At 29.4% G+C, this 18,667-nt stretch overlaps 3 protein-coding genes across 3 annotated transcripts; all 3 read left to right on the forward strand.

Moving 5' to 3' along the window:
• Positions 1-738: 738 nt before the first annotated feature.
• On the forward strand, positions 739-1,760 carry LOC135951837 (uncharacterized). Its single transcript, XM_065501576.1, has 3 exons — positions 739-792; positions 877-1,362; positions 1,425-1,760. Exons 1-3 carry the CDS (start codon positions 739-741, stop codon positions 1,758-1,760), a joined length of 876 nt encoding a protein of 291 aa, XP_065357648.1.
• Positions 1,761-5,426: 3,666 nt separating this feature from the next.
• Positions 5,427-6,440, forward strand: LOC135951848 (uncharacterized). The gene is made up of 3 exons (XM_065501586.1): positions 5,427-5,480; positions 5,551-6,045; positions 6,108-6,440. The coding sequence occupies exons 1-3, from the start codon at positions 5,427-5,429 to the stop codon at positions 6,438-6,440; spliced, it is 882 nt and encodes a 293-aa protein (XP_065357658.1).
• Positions 6,441-7,531: 1,091 nt separating this feature from the next.
• On the forward strand, positions 7,532-17,752 carry LOC135951858 (uncharacterized). The gene is made up of 4 exons (XM_065501597.1): positions 7,532-7,701; positions 13,550-13,610; positions 16,867-17,352; positions 17,417-17,752. The coding sequence occupies exons 1-4, from the start codon at positions 7,532-7,534 to the stop codon at positions 17,750-17,752; spliced, it is 1,053 nt and encodes a 350-aa protein (XP_065357669.1).
• Positions 17,753-18,667: the final 915 nt, after the last annotated feature.

The raw sequence follows: 18,667 nt of genomic DNA on the forward strand, positions 1-18,667 counted from the left end.
CTCTATGTAACCGGTATGTGAATCCAAAGCGTTGACTACTTTGGACTAGCTATCAGACAGTCTCATTGTAATTCAAAAGGGTCAATTGACCCCCTGCATATACGTGTAAAAATAACTAGTCACGTAGGTAGTTATGTAACTAGTTGTCACTCTAAAGGATAGGTAAAATCACTAGTTCGTGACAGTGTCCTAGAATTGCTGGAGTATTTTACAAAATACTACCAATCAACACTATTTGTATTTTGTGATAAACAGAACCAAAAGTAAGTGGTCTTATAATTTTGATACTCACCTTATATGATATACTTTTGTTAAAAGTTTATCGTTTTGGGAAAAAAATAAAATGAAAATCTCTTCAATTTTATCTATACTGATAATTAAGTGACAAAATAACCTACATTTATGGATTTTACTCTTCATATATGACAATTAATTGTATCTAAAAAAGATAATAAAACTTTATTAAAGTCAAATAAATAGATATCTTAAACAATTAAACACTTGCGAATATATCAATGTGAAATGAGAGAAAAAATATGTAAACAGAAAAAATTATTAAATTTAATTCATGTCAAACAATAAAATAATTTAAACTAATAAGATAAATAGTCCGACAAAGAGGCAACTAAGAAAAGTACATTAAATAGTTTAAGGAAAAATAGAAATATAGTTGAGCTATAAAACACAATAAACCGTTAAAGATTTTAAAGCATCAGAAAAGAACAGTATTAAATCTCAATGTACAAATTATTAGCAGTAATATTGTTAATTTTAACCCTGGCAAAGGGTCTGGTGAGTTTTTTTTTAAATTTTAAGAACAAATAACTTTTTTTATTGAAACTCCACAATAACTTTACATGAAATCATATCTTACAGGCTCAAAATATAAACGCCTTAAGCAATAACAATAAAAGCAGTTCTGTAGCACGCACTGATGATTATATCAATCTGAATCGTCAACAGTTTGCGAAAACTTTACAGGATTATGAAAATCAAATTGCAAAATTTAGACAACTTTATGAGGGACGTGTTGAAGGAATTAATATAAACCTAGAAATGCTAATGAATGGTCTGGTCCAAAGCGAAGAACGTTTGAATCCTTTAGAAGTTTTAAATGATTTTAGCAAGGAGTGTGTCACCAAATATCGTTCTTCGATACCTACACTAGCGAATACTAAAACCTCTATCAGTAGCTGTTTTAACACAGCCAATAACCAGATCAATAATTTGTTAAATAGTCCCATAAACACCAAAAATTCATTACAAAACTACTACACCAATAATTTCGAAAAGGAGCTAACAAACTGTGGCAAGAATTTCGATAATTCAACGGCAAATTACACCATTTGTATTACCAGTGTGGTGAGCATTTTATATGAAACAGATTTATCTTGAAGCTGTATTTTAACTTTTATATGTTTCAGACCTCTACCACAAATACTTATACTATTAACAATCAAAAGACCTTTGACACTCAAATGGATGCAGCCAGCTGCTCTTCCAATGCCCACATTAAGAGAGCTTTGGATTGTAGCTTTATTGTTCAGAATCGTACAATTTCCCTTATAGCAGAGGCGAATACGTTGATTAATAAATGTCTGTTGGATGATAATGTTTGCAAAACATGCAATGACCGTTTTACTTGTTCGGATATCTATAATATTCCATCTAATGAAGTTGATTACAAAAATGCAACAATGAGGAATCCCTTCTTTGGACGTGAATATTTGAACGATTGTTTAATATTGAATATACATTAGCATACACAAATTTATTTATATTTCAATAAAGATAATCAATAAACAATAGCCTACAATCAGTGTTACATAGCGAAATTTTATGATCTTTTTTGTCTTGCCTTTAAATAAACAACTAATCAAGTTCGAATAGAAAATGTTTCAAAAAAGTGTCATTCAAAAACAAGACCATAGAAGCTCTAAACAACCCTGTTACATAATTTATTTATGCTGCATCCATTACAGTCAATATTTTGCAATTAAACAAATAAATTCATGCTACAATTTATAAAAAATCAAAAAGTACCATTGATTCATTCTGATGCACATTAGCTATAAGTTGATAAGTTTCAGGTTTGAATTTTCTAAATACTAAATTTTACGGAAATATTTTGTGATATAGCTACTATGTCTCAAACTATTCAAATCTGCTTTTATATTTTTAAAAAGTAATAAACTGTTTTAGTTTTTTTTATACAATTCACCTTCGACCCTATAAAGTATATATGTTCTGGATCCTTATAGATAGTGGAGTCTATTAAGCCATGTCCGTATGTCTGTCTCTTGAAATCAACTTTCCGAAGACCATAGTAAGTTGGACCTACAATGGGTAAAAATCGGAAAAAATATTTTTTAAGCCGAATTTTTTTTTCACCAAAAGTTTTTTTTCCGCTAAATATTAAAAAAAAATTGAAAAACAAAAAAAAAATTTTTAAATTTACAAAAAATTAACAAAAACAACTTTTGAAAAAAAAAAAAATTTTGTTTACATAAAAATATTTAAAATTTTTATTTTTAAGTATAATTTGGTGAAGGGTATATAAATTCGGCACAGCCGAATTGATTTTTGGTATAAAATCGCTGTACTTACGAAATTATTAAGGATATAATATGTTTTTACACTTTTTCAATGATTTTCATACAAAAATTTTAAAATTGTATTCGAATGGTGTTTTGAAATCAGCCCGTAAAAATCGGTTTTTGGTATTAAATATACGAGATCGCAGATTTAGTTTATTTTCCCTAAAATAGCAGTACATATTTACGAAGTGTGATGTGATCACAGATTGAGCTTCTTTTTCCTAAAATCACAGTATTTACATAGTTATAACCGAATTAAAATATTCTTTATATTAAATATTAGTGATGACAGATTGAGCTTATTGTCCTTAAAATTACAGTATTTACGAAGATATTAACGATTTACGATATATGTGTTTTTTACACTAAAATCGATTTTAGGTATAAAATATGAGTGATCACAGATTGAGCATATTTTCCCCAAAATCACAGTACTTACGAGGTAATGAACAATTTAAGATATATGATTGAGATTTATTTTCCCTAAAATCGTAATATTTACGAAGATATTAACGATTTAAAATAATTTTTAGTATTAAATCGATTTTTAGTATGAAATATGAATGATCAGAGCTTGAGTTTATTTTCCATAAAATCGCAGCATTTACGATGTTATTAAAATAATTTATTTTTATACTAAAAATCGATTTTTTTTAAACTAACACAAACTGCGAAGCTTTTTGCTTGTCTGCAGATATACCCAGAGTCTCTGACGGGAATTGAACCCGCAACCCAGTACACTATTGTCTAGCCTATCACAGATTTAAGATTAAGTTATTTGATTTACTAAAAATATAAGTGATCACAGATTGAGCTTATTTTCCTAAAATCGAAGTATTTTCAAAGATACTAACGATTTAAAATATTTGAGATTTTTATACTAAAAATCGATTACTGGTATAAAATGTGATCACAGTAATCACGGATTGACTTCAATGGATTTATATACACCTTCACACTTGAGTTCCAAGTATCACCCTTTTAGTAAATTTTTGTATGACTGCTGACCAATTTTATTAAATTTTTAAATTTTATCTATATTGGCTTGATAATTTCGAATAAAATGTGTTTTCCCGTTTTTACCACTATTTTGGTACTTTTTTCCCACTTTTTCTATTTAAATAAATATCAGTGTCATTGTGGTCATAAGGGTCATAAATAAATAAAATTTGTACCAAACATATATTTGAAATCGATTTGGGCGTTTGGACAGGGCAATGTTAATCAGCCAGCCACCCACTAACGTTACTCTTTTATATATACAGATTGATAAGAATTGATCTGGAATTGAAAAAATCGGTGCCCTTATTATAAGATGTTCTTAACCTTATATCTCAAAAAATTTCAAAATTTTTTATTGTGCACAAATTTATGTTGTTCAATTTTAAACAATCTGTGGTATGGAAACCACAGTTTAAGGGCCAAGTTTTGAACTTGGACCTCATGGGCTCACCAAGGGCGCGACCAAGGGTCCTTAAAGTAGATACCTCGGGTATATTACATTTTAAAACGATCTTATTTCTTCGTTTGTGTTCCGATTTCAAAAAAAATACAGATATAGAATCTCATCATCTAGCACTACAAAAAACTATCAATTATCTCTTATAGCTTATAAAAAAAATTCGCATTGGAAATTTAATTTTCAACACTTAACCACTCCCTACTCCAGCTAATTGTAGTAACAACACATGTATGTGTCAAATATAAATAGAATTGTTTAAAAATAATGACTAAGACCAAAGTTATATGCATTCGAATTTAAAAAAATTTTTTGCGAAAAAAGGACTTTTGTTCTTTTTAAGTTATCGCAAAAAATTTCTAAGAGGATATATAAGGAATTTATACTTTGTGAAAAGCTAAATTTTCACAAAATATTTTAAATGAAAAAAAAATGTAAAATTATTGATACCGAGAGGACTAGGTCCATTCAAAAAACGTCTATTTTTTATGTAAAATTAAAATTTAGGGCAAAAATGTTCAAATCGCATATTCGATATCAAAATATAGTAACCGATTTTAGATGGCACAATATGTTTTTAATTATCTTGTAAAGGGTTTCGATAACCCCGATCCTGGTATGGATATTATAGCCAAAAAACTAAAAATTCCCATTCTGCGAGTTGTTAAGTTTTCCCTAATTAATTTTCCACGTAAAAAACATAAGGAACACAAACAAAGTACTAAGATAAGGTTTTAGAAATGTAACATACCCGAGGTGTCCTATTTTGAGGACCCTTGGTCGCGCCCCTGATGGGTCCATGAGGTCCGACCACCGACAACATGCATGTGAAATTTCATTCAAATCGGACTTAATGTTTAAAAGTTACATATTTTTCCTCTATTTTTTTCTATACCACTGTGCGCCCTTTCAAATTCATTTTTAAATAGAACTAATTGTTGTCAAATGAGAGCAAAGGATTATTATTTGAAGAACGTGCCAATCAGTACTAATTGTATGTTTTAATAAACAAAATGGAAATTATGTGACCTTATTATTTTATTTATTTAGGTATATGAATTTTTGACTATTTTCGTGTATAAAAAATACAATAAAACCTAATTAATATTAAATAAATAGGTATCTAAATTAAAGCAAACAAACACTTGCTAATTTACCAGTAAAAAATTACTAAATTAAATTCATGTGAAGCAATAAAACATTTTAAACTGATAAGACAAAGAGACGATGAAGAAAAAGTACCCGAATTAGCTTAAAATTGAAATTAAAGATATTAAATGATAATTGTGATATAAAAAGCGAGCAAATTTAAGATATCGTTAGTGATTTGAAAGCATCCGAAAAGGACAGTACTAAAACTTATTTCAAAGATGTACAAATTAACTGCAGCGTTGTTGTTAATTTTGGCGCTGGCAAAGGGTCAGGTGAGTTAATTATCAAAATTTTTTTAAATTGTTTACTACTTTCTTAACTGCAGCAATTATTTTCCGACAGGTTCAAAATGAAACCACCTTAAGTAATAATAGAAATAATTATCGCAACAGCTCTGTAGCACGCACCGAAGATTATATAAATATGAACCGTCGACAATATGAGAATAATGTACAGGATTATGAAAATCAAATGGATAAATTTACACAACTTTATGCTGGACGTGTTGAAGTAATTAATATAAACCTAGAAATGCTAATTGATGGTCTGGTCCAAAGCGAAGAACGTTTAAATCCTTTAGAAGTTTTAAGTGATTTTAACAAGGAGTGTGTCACCAAATATCGTTCATCGATACCTACAGCAGCTTATACTAAAACCTCCATCACTAATTGTGTTAACACAGCCAATAACCAGGTCAACAGTTTGTTAAGCAGTCCTCGAAGCACCAAAACTTCCTTACAAAACTATTACACCAACTATTTTGAAAAGGAGGTCACAAATTGTGGCAAAAAATTCCTTAATTCCACGGCAAATTATACCAATTGTGTTACCAGTGTGGTAAGTATTGTGTATGTAACTGATTTGGTGTTTAGTTGCATGATTTTTTTTTTAATTTTCAGACCTCCACCACTAATACTTATACTATTAACAATCAAAAGACCTTTGCCACTCAAATGGATGCAGCCATCTGTTCATCCAATGCCCATATTAAGAGAGCTTTGGATTGTAGCTTTATTGTTCAGAATCGTACAATTTCCCTTATAGCTGAGGCCAATACATTGATAAATAAATGTATGTTGGGTGAGGATGTTTGCAAACCTTGCAATCCGGGTTTTAATTGTCCATATGTCTATTACTTACATCACTCTCAAGTGGATTACAAAAATAAAACAATGTTGAATCCTTTCTATGGACGTGATCGTAAAGATTGTTTAGTGTTGGATATACAATAAAATACAATAGAAACATAAATTTTATTTCTCGAAAATGTAAATAAAAACAATTGAGAGAGCTATATCCGGCAGTGCCGAATCTTATATACCCTTCACCAAATTATTCTAAAAATATTTTTTTTTTATTATTATTAAACAAAATTAATTTTTATTATAGTAAGAATTGTGCTAAATTATTGTTTTTAAGGTTTTTTTTTATTGTTTTTAATTTTTTTTTTAAAGTAAAAAAGTAAAAATATTTTTCCCGATTTTGACCCATTTTAGGTTCATTTTACTATAACCTTATATACATCATTGGACTGGACTTTGAAATATCTATCATTAGATATCCATATTGTCTATATAAAAATAGGGCAAAAATCAAGGTTGTCCCGGTTCCTTATATCTCAGCCATTTGTGGGCCGATTTTGTCGATTTCAAATAGCAACTGAGCCGGAAGAATTACCGATATACATATGAATCATGTATGTAAGTTATTTGGGGGCTACGGAAAGTTTATTTTAACATACAGACGGACATGGCTATATCGACTTCCCTATCTATAACGATCCAGAATATATATACTTTATGGGGTCGCAAATGAAAAATGTAGAAATTACAAAGAGAATGACAAACTTATATATACCCTTGCCACTCATGGCGAAGTGTATAATTAAAGCCTAGCAAAATTGGATGAGACTTTTTTCAAATCCATCCTCTCCGCTTGTACCAAGCTATAAAGAATAGTAAAGAGACACTTGAGTTCCTACTAGTCATTTATTTCTCAGGCTGGCTCCCAGTCGGCCATGAGTGTACAGGGAGAGAATCCAGTGAGCAATCAAAAGCTTCGACCCGTTTAAATCTCCTGGACTAGATGCCATCATTCCTGCTGATCTTCAGAAGAATCAAGAAATAGTTGTACCATGGCTCACTAATATATACACAGCATGTATCAGATGGACCTACTTATATTCGTATGGACGAGGTGTAGATTAGTCTTCATTCCTAAAGGTGGTAAGGCAACTCATACTAAACCAAAGAATTAGTGACCAATTATTCTTGCATCCTTTCTGCTGAAAACTTTATAAAGGGTAATGAACGTACACCTGAGAATGACCATTCCGACGGAACTCATCTCTAAATCCCAATATGCCTACACCAAGGGCAGATCTGTGGAAACAGCTCTACATTCGTTAGTTGGCTTCATTGAAGAGTTGCTATCACAAAAGGAGTATTCACTTCTTGTCTTTCTCAATATTGAAGGAGCTCTCTTCACTGGAAGGTATAAGATCGATGACTTTAGATCACCGATACTGAATGGATTCAGTATTATGATCAGGGATAATGATAAGTACCTTGGCATTATTCTATATAAATGGCATTATTCTACAAATGGTTCTCAACTCTGCTGTGAGACTAAATTCTGGTTGTTCGTGGTCTGGTAGGGACCTTGGATTATCTAGGTTACAGAATTACTTTGGACACATACATGGTAATGACAATTATTGAATCATTATTGAACCATATTATAATCCCGGGACACATTTCTTCACTGAGTGTTTTCAGAAACCTTTGAGAAATATTTAAAACATTTATCCTCCATAAGGTAATTTTTAAAAAAATACATATTTGAGAAAAACTAAATCTTAGTACAATAAAACAAATTTCTAAATTGAAACTTAAATTTCTTTTAAACTATAATTTCTTAGCCATTCCGCTTGTTTTATTACAAAGTTTCATTTATTTAAATCTGTGAATATTGCAGTACCGATAGAACATTGAAATATTGCCTACTATCACCAATAATTACCTTCGCCCTCTCCTCTACGCGGTCGAGAATATCCAAAAAGACTTTAAAGCACATAATAGATGTATTCCGTTTTTTGTCGTATATACATACATAGGTGAAGTAAATAGTGGCGAGATTAGGTAATCGGAAGACGGGCATTATCTGTGGAGCGTTTCTATTTCAATATCCAAACCTTGGGAGAGTTAAAAGCAAGAGTTAAATTTTCAGGGTTGTTAGCCTTTTTGCACGACCCCATGCAGAGATTGTCTCACGATCCTGATTAAGCGAATCATTCATGTTTTGCCTCATTGCCTCGGTCTCCTACAGGGATGGTCTTTAATTGAATATGAATAGAAATGTTGATATAGATAGGGCCAAGAGTTTGACGAAGAAGGCCATTGGAATGGAGTAGAAGAAAGAACGGAGTCTTGCGGTACCTCTGAATTGATCCTGAACTTGTATAGAGCGATCTCTGAGAAAGATCGATATAAATCGACACAATTTATTAACAACATCAAAAGTAATAAGTTTTGATAAAAGCGCACCACGCCACACCCTGTCAAATGACTAGAACGGTGAATGGAACGGAAAATTGGTGTCAGAGAGAATCCTATACGAAAAATATTTAAAAATATAATAGTATACAATACTCTCTATAAATTTTCAGGGTTGTTAGCCTTTTTAGGAATTAGCGTTACATTAAAAGTGTTGATAAGGATAGCGTTAAGACCAACGCTGATATGAGAACTGGCTCAGGAGACTTATTTTTGTTGAGATCCTATAAAACCCTTTTAACAGCACGAGCTCGAATGAATATACTTGACATAAGCACTTATAATCTTTCAAATTCTGGCAGTGGTTGTTCACTTTCCGGCAAGTGAGCATTACTAGAGAATAATTCTGCCAAAAGCTTAGATTTATCAACCGGTTCAGTGAATGTTTGATAATCCTTTAAAGGATTCGGGATTGAGGAACCATTTATCCTGTATTCATTTAACGAATGAAATAGTGCTTTTACTGTCTCGGGCAGCAGTAAAAACTTTAGCGCTAAGACGTTGCTCGTACAGAGCTTTTTCGCTCCTTAGTACTTTGGCCCATGAAGACCTCGCCTTTTTTCGTAGCGAATCAATTTCTTCGTTTTGATTATTCCTCCAAGATCTGAATGCTTCCTCTCTGGATCTCATTGCAATTTTGCACATCTGATTAAACCATTTAATTAATTGGGTCTAACGAAGTTTGCTGTAATCCCCAACAGGTTTGTAATCATTTGATATATAATTAGATTTTCTAAACCTTTATGTAAAGAAGTCTGTTACTAAAATGATGCAATTGAGGAAATGCTTAATATATATAGTATAATAAGTATATCAAAATATTCATTTTAGTTAAATTAATATAAAATTTGTTAAGGCATTCCATATAAATTACCAGACAAAATTAGAGCTTGGCGTGTAAATTTCAATTTAATATGCTGTTGTATTTATTAATGTACAATAATTTACTTTTTATCGTTTATTAGAATAGAAATGTTAACTTTGAATTAGTTCTACTTTCATTTACTCAAAAATATAGCAAAATATTTATATACTTATTTAAACAAATATCAAAATTTTAACATTAAACACTCGCGAATTTTGATAGAAATAGAATAACTGTATTTATGTAAATAAAAACAAATTAATAAAGTGCAAAACAATAAATTATTTTAACAAAAGATACAATTAATAACAAAAAAACATAAATTTTATTAAGTTTTAAAAAATTTATTTTTTTTCTTGTTTTTCACTTACACTCTGCCAAACTCTGAGTAAATCACAATTTTTGAAGCAAATGTTTCCTGAAACAAAAATTGATTTCTTAAGTTATTGATGATTCGTAAGCACAAAATATTACTGTAATTTTGTGCGTTTTTGGTTCGTTGTAATAGGTTGAAATTTTGTTACCCCCATTAACACGAAGCCTGGTTATGCGTTAACTAATAGTTATACTGTTAACTGTCAGTATAACTATTAGTTAACACATAACCAGGCTTCGTGTTACTGGGGGTAAGTTATATACTATATTTTTTTTATAAAAAGTTAAAATCATTGATTTTTTTTAGGTTAAGAAAGTTTTTTTATGTAATTTCTTATCACCAGGGAAACCAAAATATGCAAATGCATGTTTTTCTGGTGAGTCTAATGAGCACATGGATAAGATATTTACACGTTTCAGAACTATTTAAGAATTTTGGCATCGATTTGTTAGTGCATATTTTGCCCTTAAATGCATATATTTGTTTTATGAGCATATTTATGTCATATTTTGGCGTTTTAGAGCATATTTTACTGTTTAATAGCATATTTTGACTTTATCGAAAACAAATTTTGTCTTACTTATTTTCTCTGTTGTGTTACAGGTTTTTACTTCCTTTGTTTAAAATTCAAAATTGAAAAATATATTTTTTTTAATATAAAATAAGCACTATTTTAATAATAGCGCCATCTAAATATCAAATTTTAGTTCTAAATCAAACTCAACCGTTCTAAGTGTTAAAGAAATATTATCTTTTAAATTCGCTCCATAACATCAATTGATGTCGAAAGAATATTTTCTATGATAAAAATGTTTTCAGATCCAATAGACAAAGATTTTTATTTGAAAATTTAAGTCAACATTTTGTAATTACAATAATAATCTTAATTGAAGAAGTGACTTTATAAAATATCATCAAAAAATACCTCTCCAGGACTCTTCATAACTTAAGTTCCTATTGTTTTTATGTTGTATTTATTTTTTGTTATACTTTTTAGTTCTTGTTATTTTTGTTTATTTTATGTTACTTTACCTTTTTAGAAATGAATTGTATTGATTTTTTTAAATAAAAGTATACTTTTTGGTTAAAAATTATGTAAAAGTTTGTTTTTTAAGAGCATATTTTTTAAATTTTAAGAGCATATTTTAAAGTTTTTACTGCATATTTAAAGCGCTTAAAACGCTTTTTTTAGAGCATATTTCCAGTTTCCCTGCTTATTACCATAATTTTTATTGAATATTTCACTATTAAAAATTTAAATACTTACTATTGTCATTAATATCCATAACTAATAGATTTAAAAAGTTTTTTATTTTCGTGTAACATGTGACTCAAATAAAACAAAAAACTGCACTACGTGTTTCAGTTTACCACTGCACTTTAAACATTGAACTTTCTCACTTCATAGATTAACGGTTAATTGAAGTTTGCAAAAACAAATTATTTTTTTTGTTTATCTGAAGTGTTTGCTACTATATTCTAACAACAAATATAGGAAAAGAAGTTTTGAGTTTTGGCCAAAAAATGTGGTTCGCCAGACCTATGTGCACTGGATGTAAAACTCCCTCATTTGTGTCACAATTTTGGTGAGTATTTTTTAGACTTCCAACAGAATAAATTGCATACAGTGATACAATAAATTAGGCGTGGATCCAGGGAATCCATTTGGAGGGAAAATAATTTTTAAATTTATTTTCCATTTTTATATTAAAACTTATCGGTTGCGGGGGATTTCCTTTATTCACCCCCTGAATCAAAATGTCAGATGTTGACACCTTGTAATTGACGATGATACCAATAATATCATATCACTTAATTTCGCTTCCTATCATACATACATAGTACAAAATTGATAAGCTTCAAATATTATATAGAAACGGCATACTTTTCTGAAGGTTATATCCAATGAATTGGCTCGAGTTCTTCAGACAATGGATGGCTACTTCATGATCGATTCTCTAATGTTTACTATTAAAGCATTATTACCCAGCACATTTGCTCAGCTACCTTCTGATACGCACCTAAATTTAATCAGGGTTTATTGTTAAGTGTAGAATTAGCGGATTCTTTATGGTGTCACCGTTTTTGAATAGTGACTGTGCAAAAATAAAGTAAAAATATTAAATGTAGATGTCGCTTTTGGACGGTATTAATAAGAGGTTCGTGTCTTTGCTTGTTAACTATTTATCTGAAATGTAGTTGCCAGCACTAACTTTTACAAAAATAATTGTTTAAAAACAATGACTAAGTCCAAAGTTATATGCATTTGAATACTATAAACAATTTTAAAAAGACGATTTTTCGCTAATTTTTTTTGGAAAAAAGTACTTTTTTCTATTTAAGTTATCGCAAAGAATTTCTAAAAGAATGTATAAGGAATTTATACTTCTTGAAAACCTAACTTTTCCTGAAATATTTTAAATGAAAAAAAATAAAAAATTGTTAATTGTTAATGCCGAGGGGTCCGGGTTCATTAAAAAAACGACTTTTATTTCGCATATTCGACATAAAAATATAGTAACCGATTTCAGATGGCACAATATGTTTTTTATTATCTTGTAAAGGGTTCCCATAACCCCCATCCTGGTATGGATATTAAATCCAAAAAACTAAAAATTACCATTTTTGGAATTTTTCAACACTTTTATGGGAATTGCGAGATTGCTGATAATAAATTTCAAAATTTGTTTTTATTATTCCATTTTAAATTGAAAAATCTACATAACTGTGAAATGTCATTAAAAATATATTCATAAATAAAAATTGAATTTCAATTTGAAAAATTTGTATCTATGCAAAAATTCAATAATAATAAAATTGTTTGTCATATTTTTCAAAAAAATATTCCCTGAATTTTTTAATTATCAAAGGTTGTATACATTTTTGAAAAGTAGACAAAATCCTCTATAAATTGATATATAACATGTCTACCTTATATTTTTTACATGGCAAATTAATTGGGGAAAACTCGCAGAGAATTGTTAAATTGAAATTGGAAGGCAAACGAAAAAATTGGATCGTTTTTAAAATGTAACATACCCGAGGTGTCCTACTTGAGAACCCTTGCTCGCTAACCTGGTGGGCCCATGCGGCCCAAGTTCTTCTTCTTTGTGCATGTGAAATTTCATTTAAATCGGACTTACAGTTCAGAATTTTCATATTTATTTCTTTCTACTTTTTTTTATACCACTGTGCGTTGTATGAATCAATTTATTATTATTGTACGGAGTTTAGCTAAAAACTTATTAATTTTATCACTAAGAAGTTTAGCTAAAAAATAGCGAGACCGGAACAGTGAGACCGTTATTGCAAAGAAAATAGTAATTACGAGAGTCTTTAAGCTTGGTCTGAATCACTTATATTTTTACGATGTTAAGCCGAAATTGGGCGGGATCGGCTTAGTAAGATTGACTATAATGACCTATATAAAGGAAATATAATTGAAGAATTATAATAGTAAAAGTAACGATTGACATGAGTTATTTTTTTTTTTTTTATAAATTTTATGTTTTCAGTATTTTTTTTATTTTAAATATCACATTCCAGTTGTACTGTTGACAGTTTAGTGCACCAAACCAATATAAATATTACTGTTTGCCTACAGCTTGTATTTATATTAAAGCTGTAAACGAAATTTTCAATAAACCTAACAAATTAATGCGCATGTCCGAAAAATAGTGCACTTTTACGTTGACAAAGCAGTAGTTAAGCACATACAAAACAGTTGATGTTGATTTAAATACTTTTTTGCTCAGGCATGCGCAGTAATGACTAAAATTCGATTTGTGTATCTGCAGAAATTTTACGCTTGTGCATCAGCTATTTATACTAAAACTTTAAACCGAAGCGAATGGGAATTTTTGTACGTTGACAAAGTATTGAAGCAAATATAAAACAGTTAATGTTGAAATAAAAATTCTTTTTTGCTCAGACATGCGCAGTAATGACTAAAATTCTATTATTTGAAAGAAAGCAAATATGGGCATCAGCTATTTATACTAAAACTTTAAACCGAAGCGCATGGGAAGTTTTTATACTAAAGTGATGAACGAAATGTTTTGTTTGTTAGTTTGTTTGTCGTTTTTTAAGTTTTTTTTTCACCATAGCGCCGGGTTATATTATTACTTTTTAAAAATCCTTTTATATTTATTATTTTACTATGATAGGGGTAGTGAAGCGCACCGGTTTAAGCTAGTTTGTTTTAAAAGGAAAAAATTTTGTAATTTAGCTCAATGTAGTCACAAAAATATGTATTTAGAAAGTAACTTTTCAAAAGTCTACCTCTAAGGATGTAAAAACGAGTAAAATGAGAAATTTAGTGTTTATCCATATTTGAGGAGCTGCAGAACAAAAGGTACTTTTTCGTATTTTTTTACAAATTAATTTTTTGGTATTTTTATATTTGGGTTGAAATCTTCTAGAAAAAATCAATTTCCCAAAATTTTTAAATTTTCAAAAAAAAGCACTAGACCGATTCTCTTGAAAGTTTTACTGTATATTTCTCTATATATGAATGGCACAATAAGTTGCTTTTTATTATTAAATTTTAAGTGGGCGTGCCACCTCCCATACAAAATAATTAGTTATTATGGAATAGCTGGTGAACTCTAATTATGACTGCCTTCAAACTTTATACGAATCAATTACTTTTCAGTGCATGAAGTGCATCCAAAAATAGAATGGATTGAATCAGGAGGTTGGTACCTCCCATAGAAAGTAAGTAGTTATTTTCGAATATCTAGAGAAGTATAATTGCGGATGTAATCAACCCTTCGCCATGAGTGGCTGAGATATAAGGAAAAAAACCAGGACAACCTCGATTTTTGACATATTTTTGACCTATATCTGGTTTACTAAGTCATTAATATAGATATCGGGAAAAATATTTTTTAACCCGATTTTTTTTTCATAAAAGAAAATTTTTTTTTCAATAAAAAAAAATTTTAAAAAAATTTATAAAAAAAACAATTGGAAAAAACTTTTTTAAAAAAAATTTGGAAAAGAAAAATTAAAAACAATTTAAAAAAAAATTTAATTTTGTTTAAACAAAATTTCCACTACGACATATAAAAAAATCATTTTCGAGGAGTCGAAATTTCAGAAAAAATTATTTGGTTAATGGTAATGATTTTAACGGCTGATTTAAAAGTTGCATAATGCTTTCAAATAGCATTGCCTCTTAAACTGTAACATATCGGTGGGCATTATTAACATTGAATAAAAACTTTCAGTTGACCATTGATCGTAAATATGGCAACGCTGTTTGATGCGGCCGTATATTCGAATTCGAATATTCAGTTAAAGAACATTGTAGAAAGTACACCACAGATGGCGTATGTATTAGAAAGCTCAAGACAGTTAAAGAGCAATCTGTGTTATAAATAGTGGCAGAGCTTGCAGTCGTTAGTGAGTTTATCAGAGACGCTTTTCGAATAAACATCAACTGAGTGCCTTAAAATGTGCTGTATTTTTCAAGTGAATTCTTGTACATTATAAAGTGTGTCTGTATTTCTGCGAATTTATAAACGTGTATAAAATAAAACATGGAGTGACTATTTAATTCTGTTGTTGTACATTTTAAATAAATAAAGAGTTGTTAAAATTTTTAAACTACTAAACGGTTTTTATTTGCAATCAAAAGTATCCGGTTTATTTAAAGGAATTAACCAACGTTTTGAAAAGGTTAAAACGTAACAATATTATGAATTGCATGTTAACGACATACAAGTATATTTTAAATTTTTATAAGAATGAAATATTTAAAATTGGCACCACTGAAATATGTATTTGAAAAACAACGTTTGTAGTCGGTAGCTTTCTGTGAATGAGTTTAATTCATAAAAAGACGACTAGGTCTTCCACAGTAGGATGGTTTAAGCATACAGTGATGCTGAAGGGTTTGTTAAAGATCCCAAAGATTTAAATATTTTGTTGCCAATCCTTCTGTTCAAAAGTTAAGTATTATTTCTGTATCCATTTTGTCTACATTGTGACTTATCTCGTTTGAAGCCATATATTAATGGCTTTTTGAGTCGAATATTTTGTTTCTACTTCTATTTAAACTAAACTGTGTAATGCTATATAATCTTATACATATTTCCGGTATTATTTTAAAAATATTTACTTTATGGCTAAAGTTTTCTTTTATTAGTTTGGTTTTTAGGGGATTCCTACGAATTAAATATCAATTGTTAATTTTATTAAATTAAACTGTTATTGGAAATTGGGCAATTACTAATTTGTTTATCAAATTCTGAATAAACCACTTAATATCAAATCAAAATTTAAATGTTATATACAAGTACCTACTATCATTTTAATCTTTATTAATCATAAACAAATTTATTTATAACACTTTCGTTTACCAAGAAAAATTTACCAAATTATTCAATTCCAATTTATCAATTTATATTGACATATAAGATAAGAAAATCGTCTCAGTTCAAAACACGTTTCTTCAGAAATACTATAATCGTTGATATTAATATCAGTGATAAGAAAAATGTTATAAAATATTGTTGTTAAACAATTTTAATATAAAACAACCGGGGAATGCTTCGAAAGTAGTTTAGTTATTTGAAAACATTTGTAAACTACAAACAGTATTAGGAGATTTCAAATAAAATTAAAATTTTTATTTCCAATATGTATAAAATTATTTCGACTATATTTTTAATTGCGGAGAGGTAAGTTTAAAGTGGTTACATTGAACAAATTATAGTTCAAAACTAATAAATATTTGCCAAATTGAAAATAAGTATCGAATGTTTTATACCAACTTAAAACAGAATTATACAAACTGAACTTCCTTATTTTATCATCTAGTTACAACAATTTAACATTTCACTCTGAATTTTTTACAGGTCCAAAATTTAGAAACATACAGCTATAATTCCAACTATAATTCTTCACTTCGCACTGAGGAGTACATCAATTTGAATAGACAACAGCATGTTAAAAATATCGAGGATTATGATACACAAATGGAAATATTTAAACAATCATATGCATCAAGTCTGGATACCATTAAAGTACAACAAGATATGCTGGTCGATGTTCAGGTTCAAACAGATGATAAATTAAATCCATTAGAAATTCTAAGCGATTTAAGCAAAAAATGTGTTTCCAAATATCGTTCCTCCATACCAACAGTAGCTGCTACCAAATCAGCAATTAATTCTTGTGTTACCACTGCCAGCAACCAACTTAATAGTATGCTAAGTAGTAATCTTAATACCAGAAACTACTTGGATAGCTATTACAAAAATAACTTTGAAAAAGATATTGATACTTGCCAAAGAACATATAGTTCGTTACAATTAAATTACACCATATGTATTACAAATGTGGTAAGTTTTTCCTTTTTGGAATTGATCAGCAAATTTTTAATGCTTATAAATTCAATATTTTCAGGTAACCACCACCAACAGTTATACAATTACCAATCAAAAATCCTTTGCCACACAAATGGATGCCGCCCAGTGTTCGGCTACAGCCAATATCAAGAAAGCTTTGGATTGCAGTTTTACTGTACAAAATAAGACTATTTCCTCAATTGCTGAGGCCAATACTTTGATTAACAAGTGTCTGGTGGGTCAAGATGACTGCAAACAATGTAATCAGCTCAATACCTGCTCGGAAGTCTATTATTTGAAACGTTCAGAAGTCGATTATAACAGCAGAACTATGGCAAATCCTTTCTATGGACGTAATGATATAAAGGATTGCTTGAAATTACAGATATATTAAACACAATTTGTACTCATTATTTCATAATTATTTATAATATATTTATAAGATTTGGAAGTAAATTGTCCTAAGAACACTATTTGTTTTTAAAAACAAGTAAGAGAGCTACATATATTCGGCTGTGCCGAATCTTATATACCCTAAAAATTTTAAATATTTTTAGGTAAACAAAATTTAATTTTTTTTTCAGTTGATTCTTCGAAATTGGTTTTTAATTTTTTTTTTCAAATTTTAAAAAATTATTTTTTTTTTTTTAATTTTAAACAAAAATTTTTTTTTAATATTTAGTGAAAAACAATTTTTGGTGGAGAAAAATTCGGTTTAAAATTTTTTTTCCGATTTTGACCCATTGTAAGTCCAACTTACCATGGTTTTATGTACGTCGTGGCACAGGTCTTTGAAATATCTATCATTAGGTATCCATAAATAGCAACCGATCCGGAAGAATTTCGGAGATATTGATGTATGAATTGTGTATGTAAGTTATTTGGGTGCTTCGGAAAGTTGATTTCAACACACAGACGGGCATGGCTATATCGACTATGCTATCTATAACGATCCAGAATATATATACTTTCTAGGTTCGCAAATGAAAAATGTTGAAATTACAAACGGAATGACAAACTTATATATGTATATCCTTGCCACTCACTCATTGTTGGTGAACGGTATAATAATGAGTGTTTTTGTTTTTATGACCTTTTTTATGATATGGGCACTTCCACAATGGCTCAGAATTAAAATTTTTGGAAATAATTCTGGAATTTCTAAACGGCAGGTCCAATTGCTATAAAATTTGACATGACTTGATTCAAGTTTAAGTTCTTTAAATGTTTCCTAAAAATGATCCAGGGACGGCGCTATGGGGGCTCACAGTAAGGTACCCTCGACATGTAAAATTTTTAAACACGTGGC

Source organism: Calliphora vicina, chromosome 1 (assembly GCF_958450345.1).
Source record: "Calliphora vicina chromosome 1, idCalVici1.1, whole genome shotgun sequence".
In the NCBI taxonomy this organism is placed as follows: Eukaryota; Metazoa; Arthropoda; class Insecta; order Diptera; family Calliphoridae; genus Calliphora; species Calliphora vicina.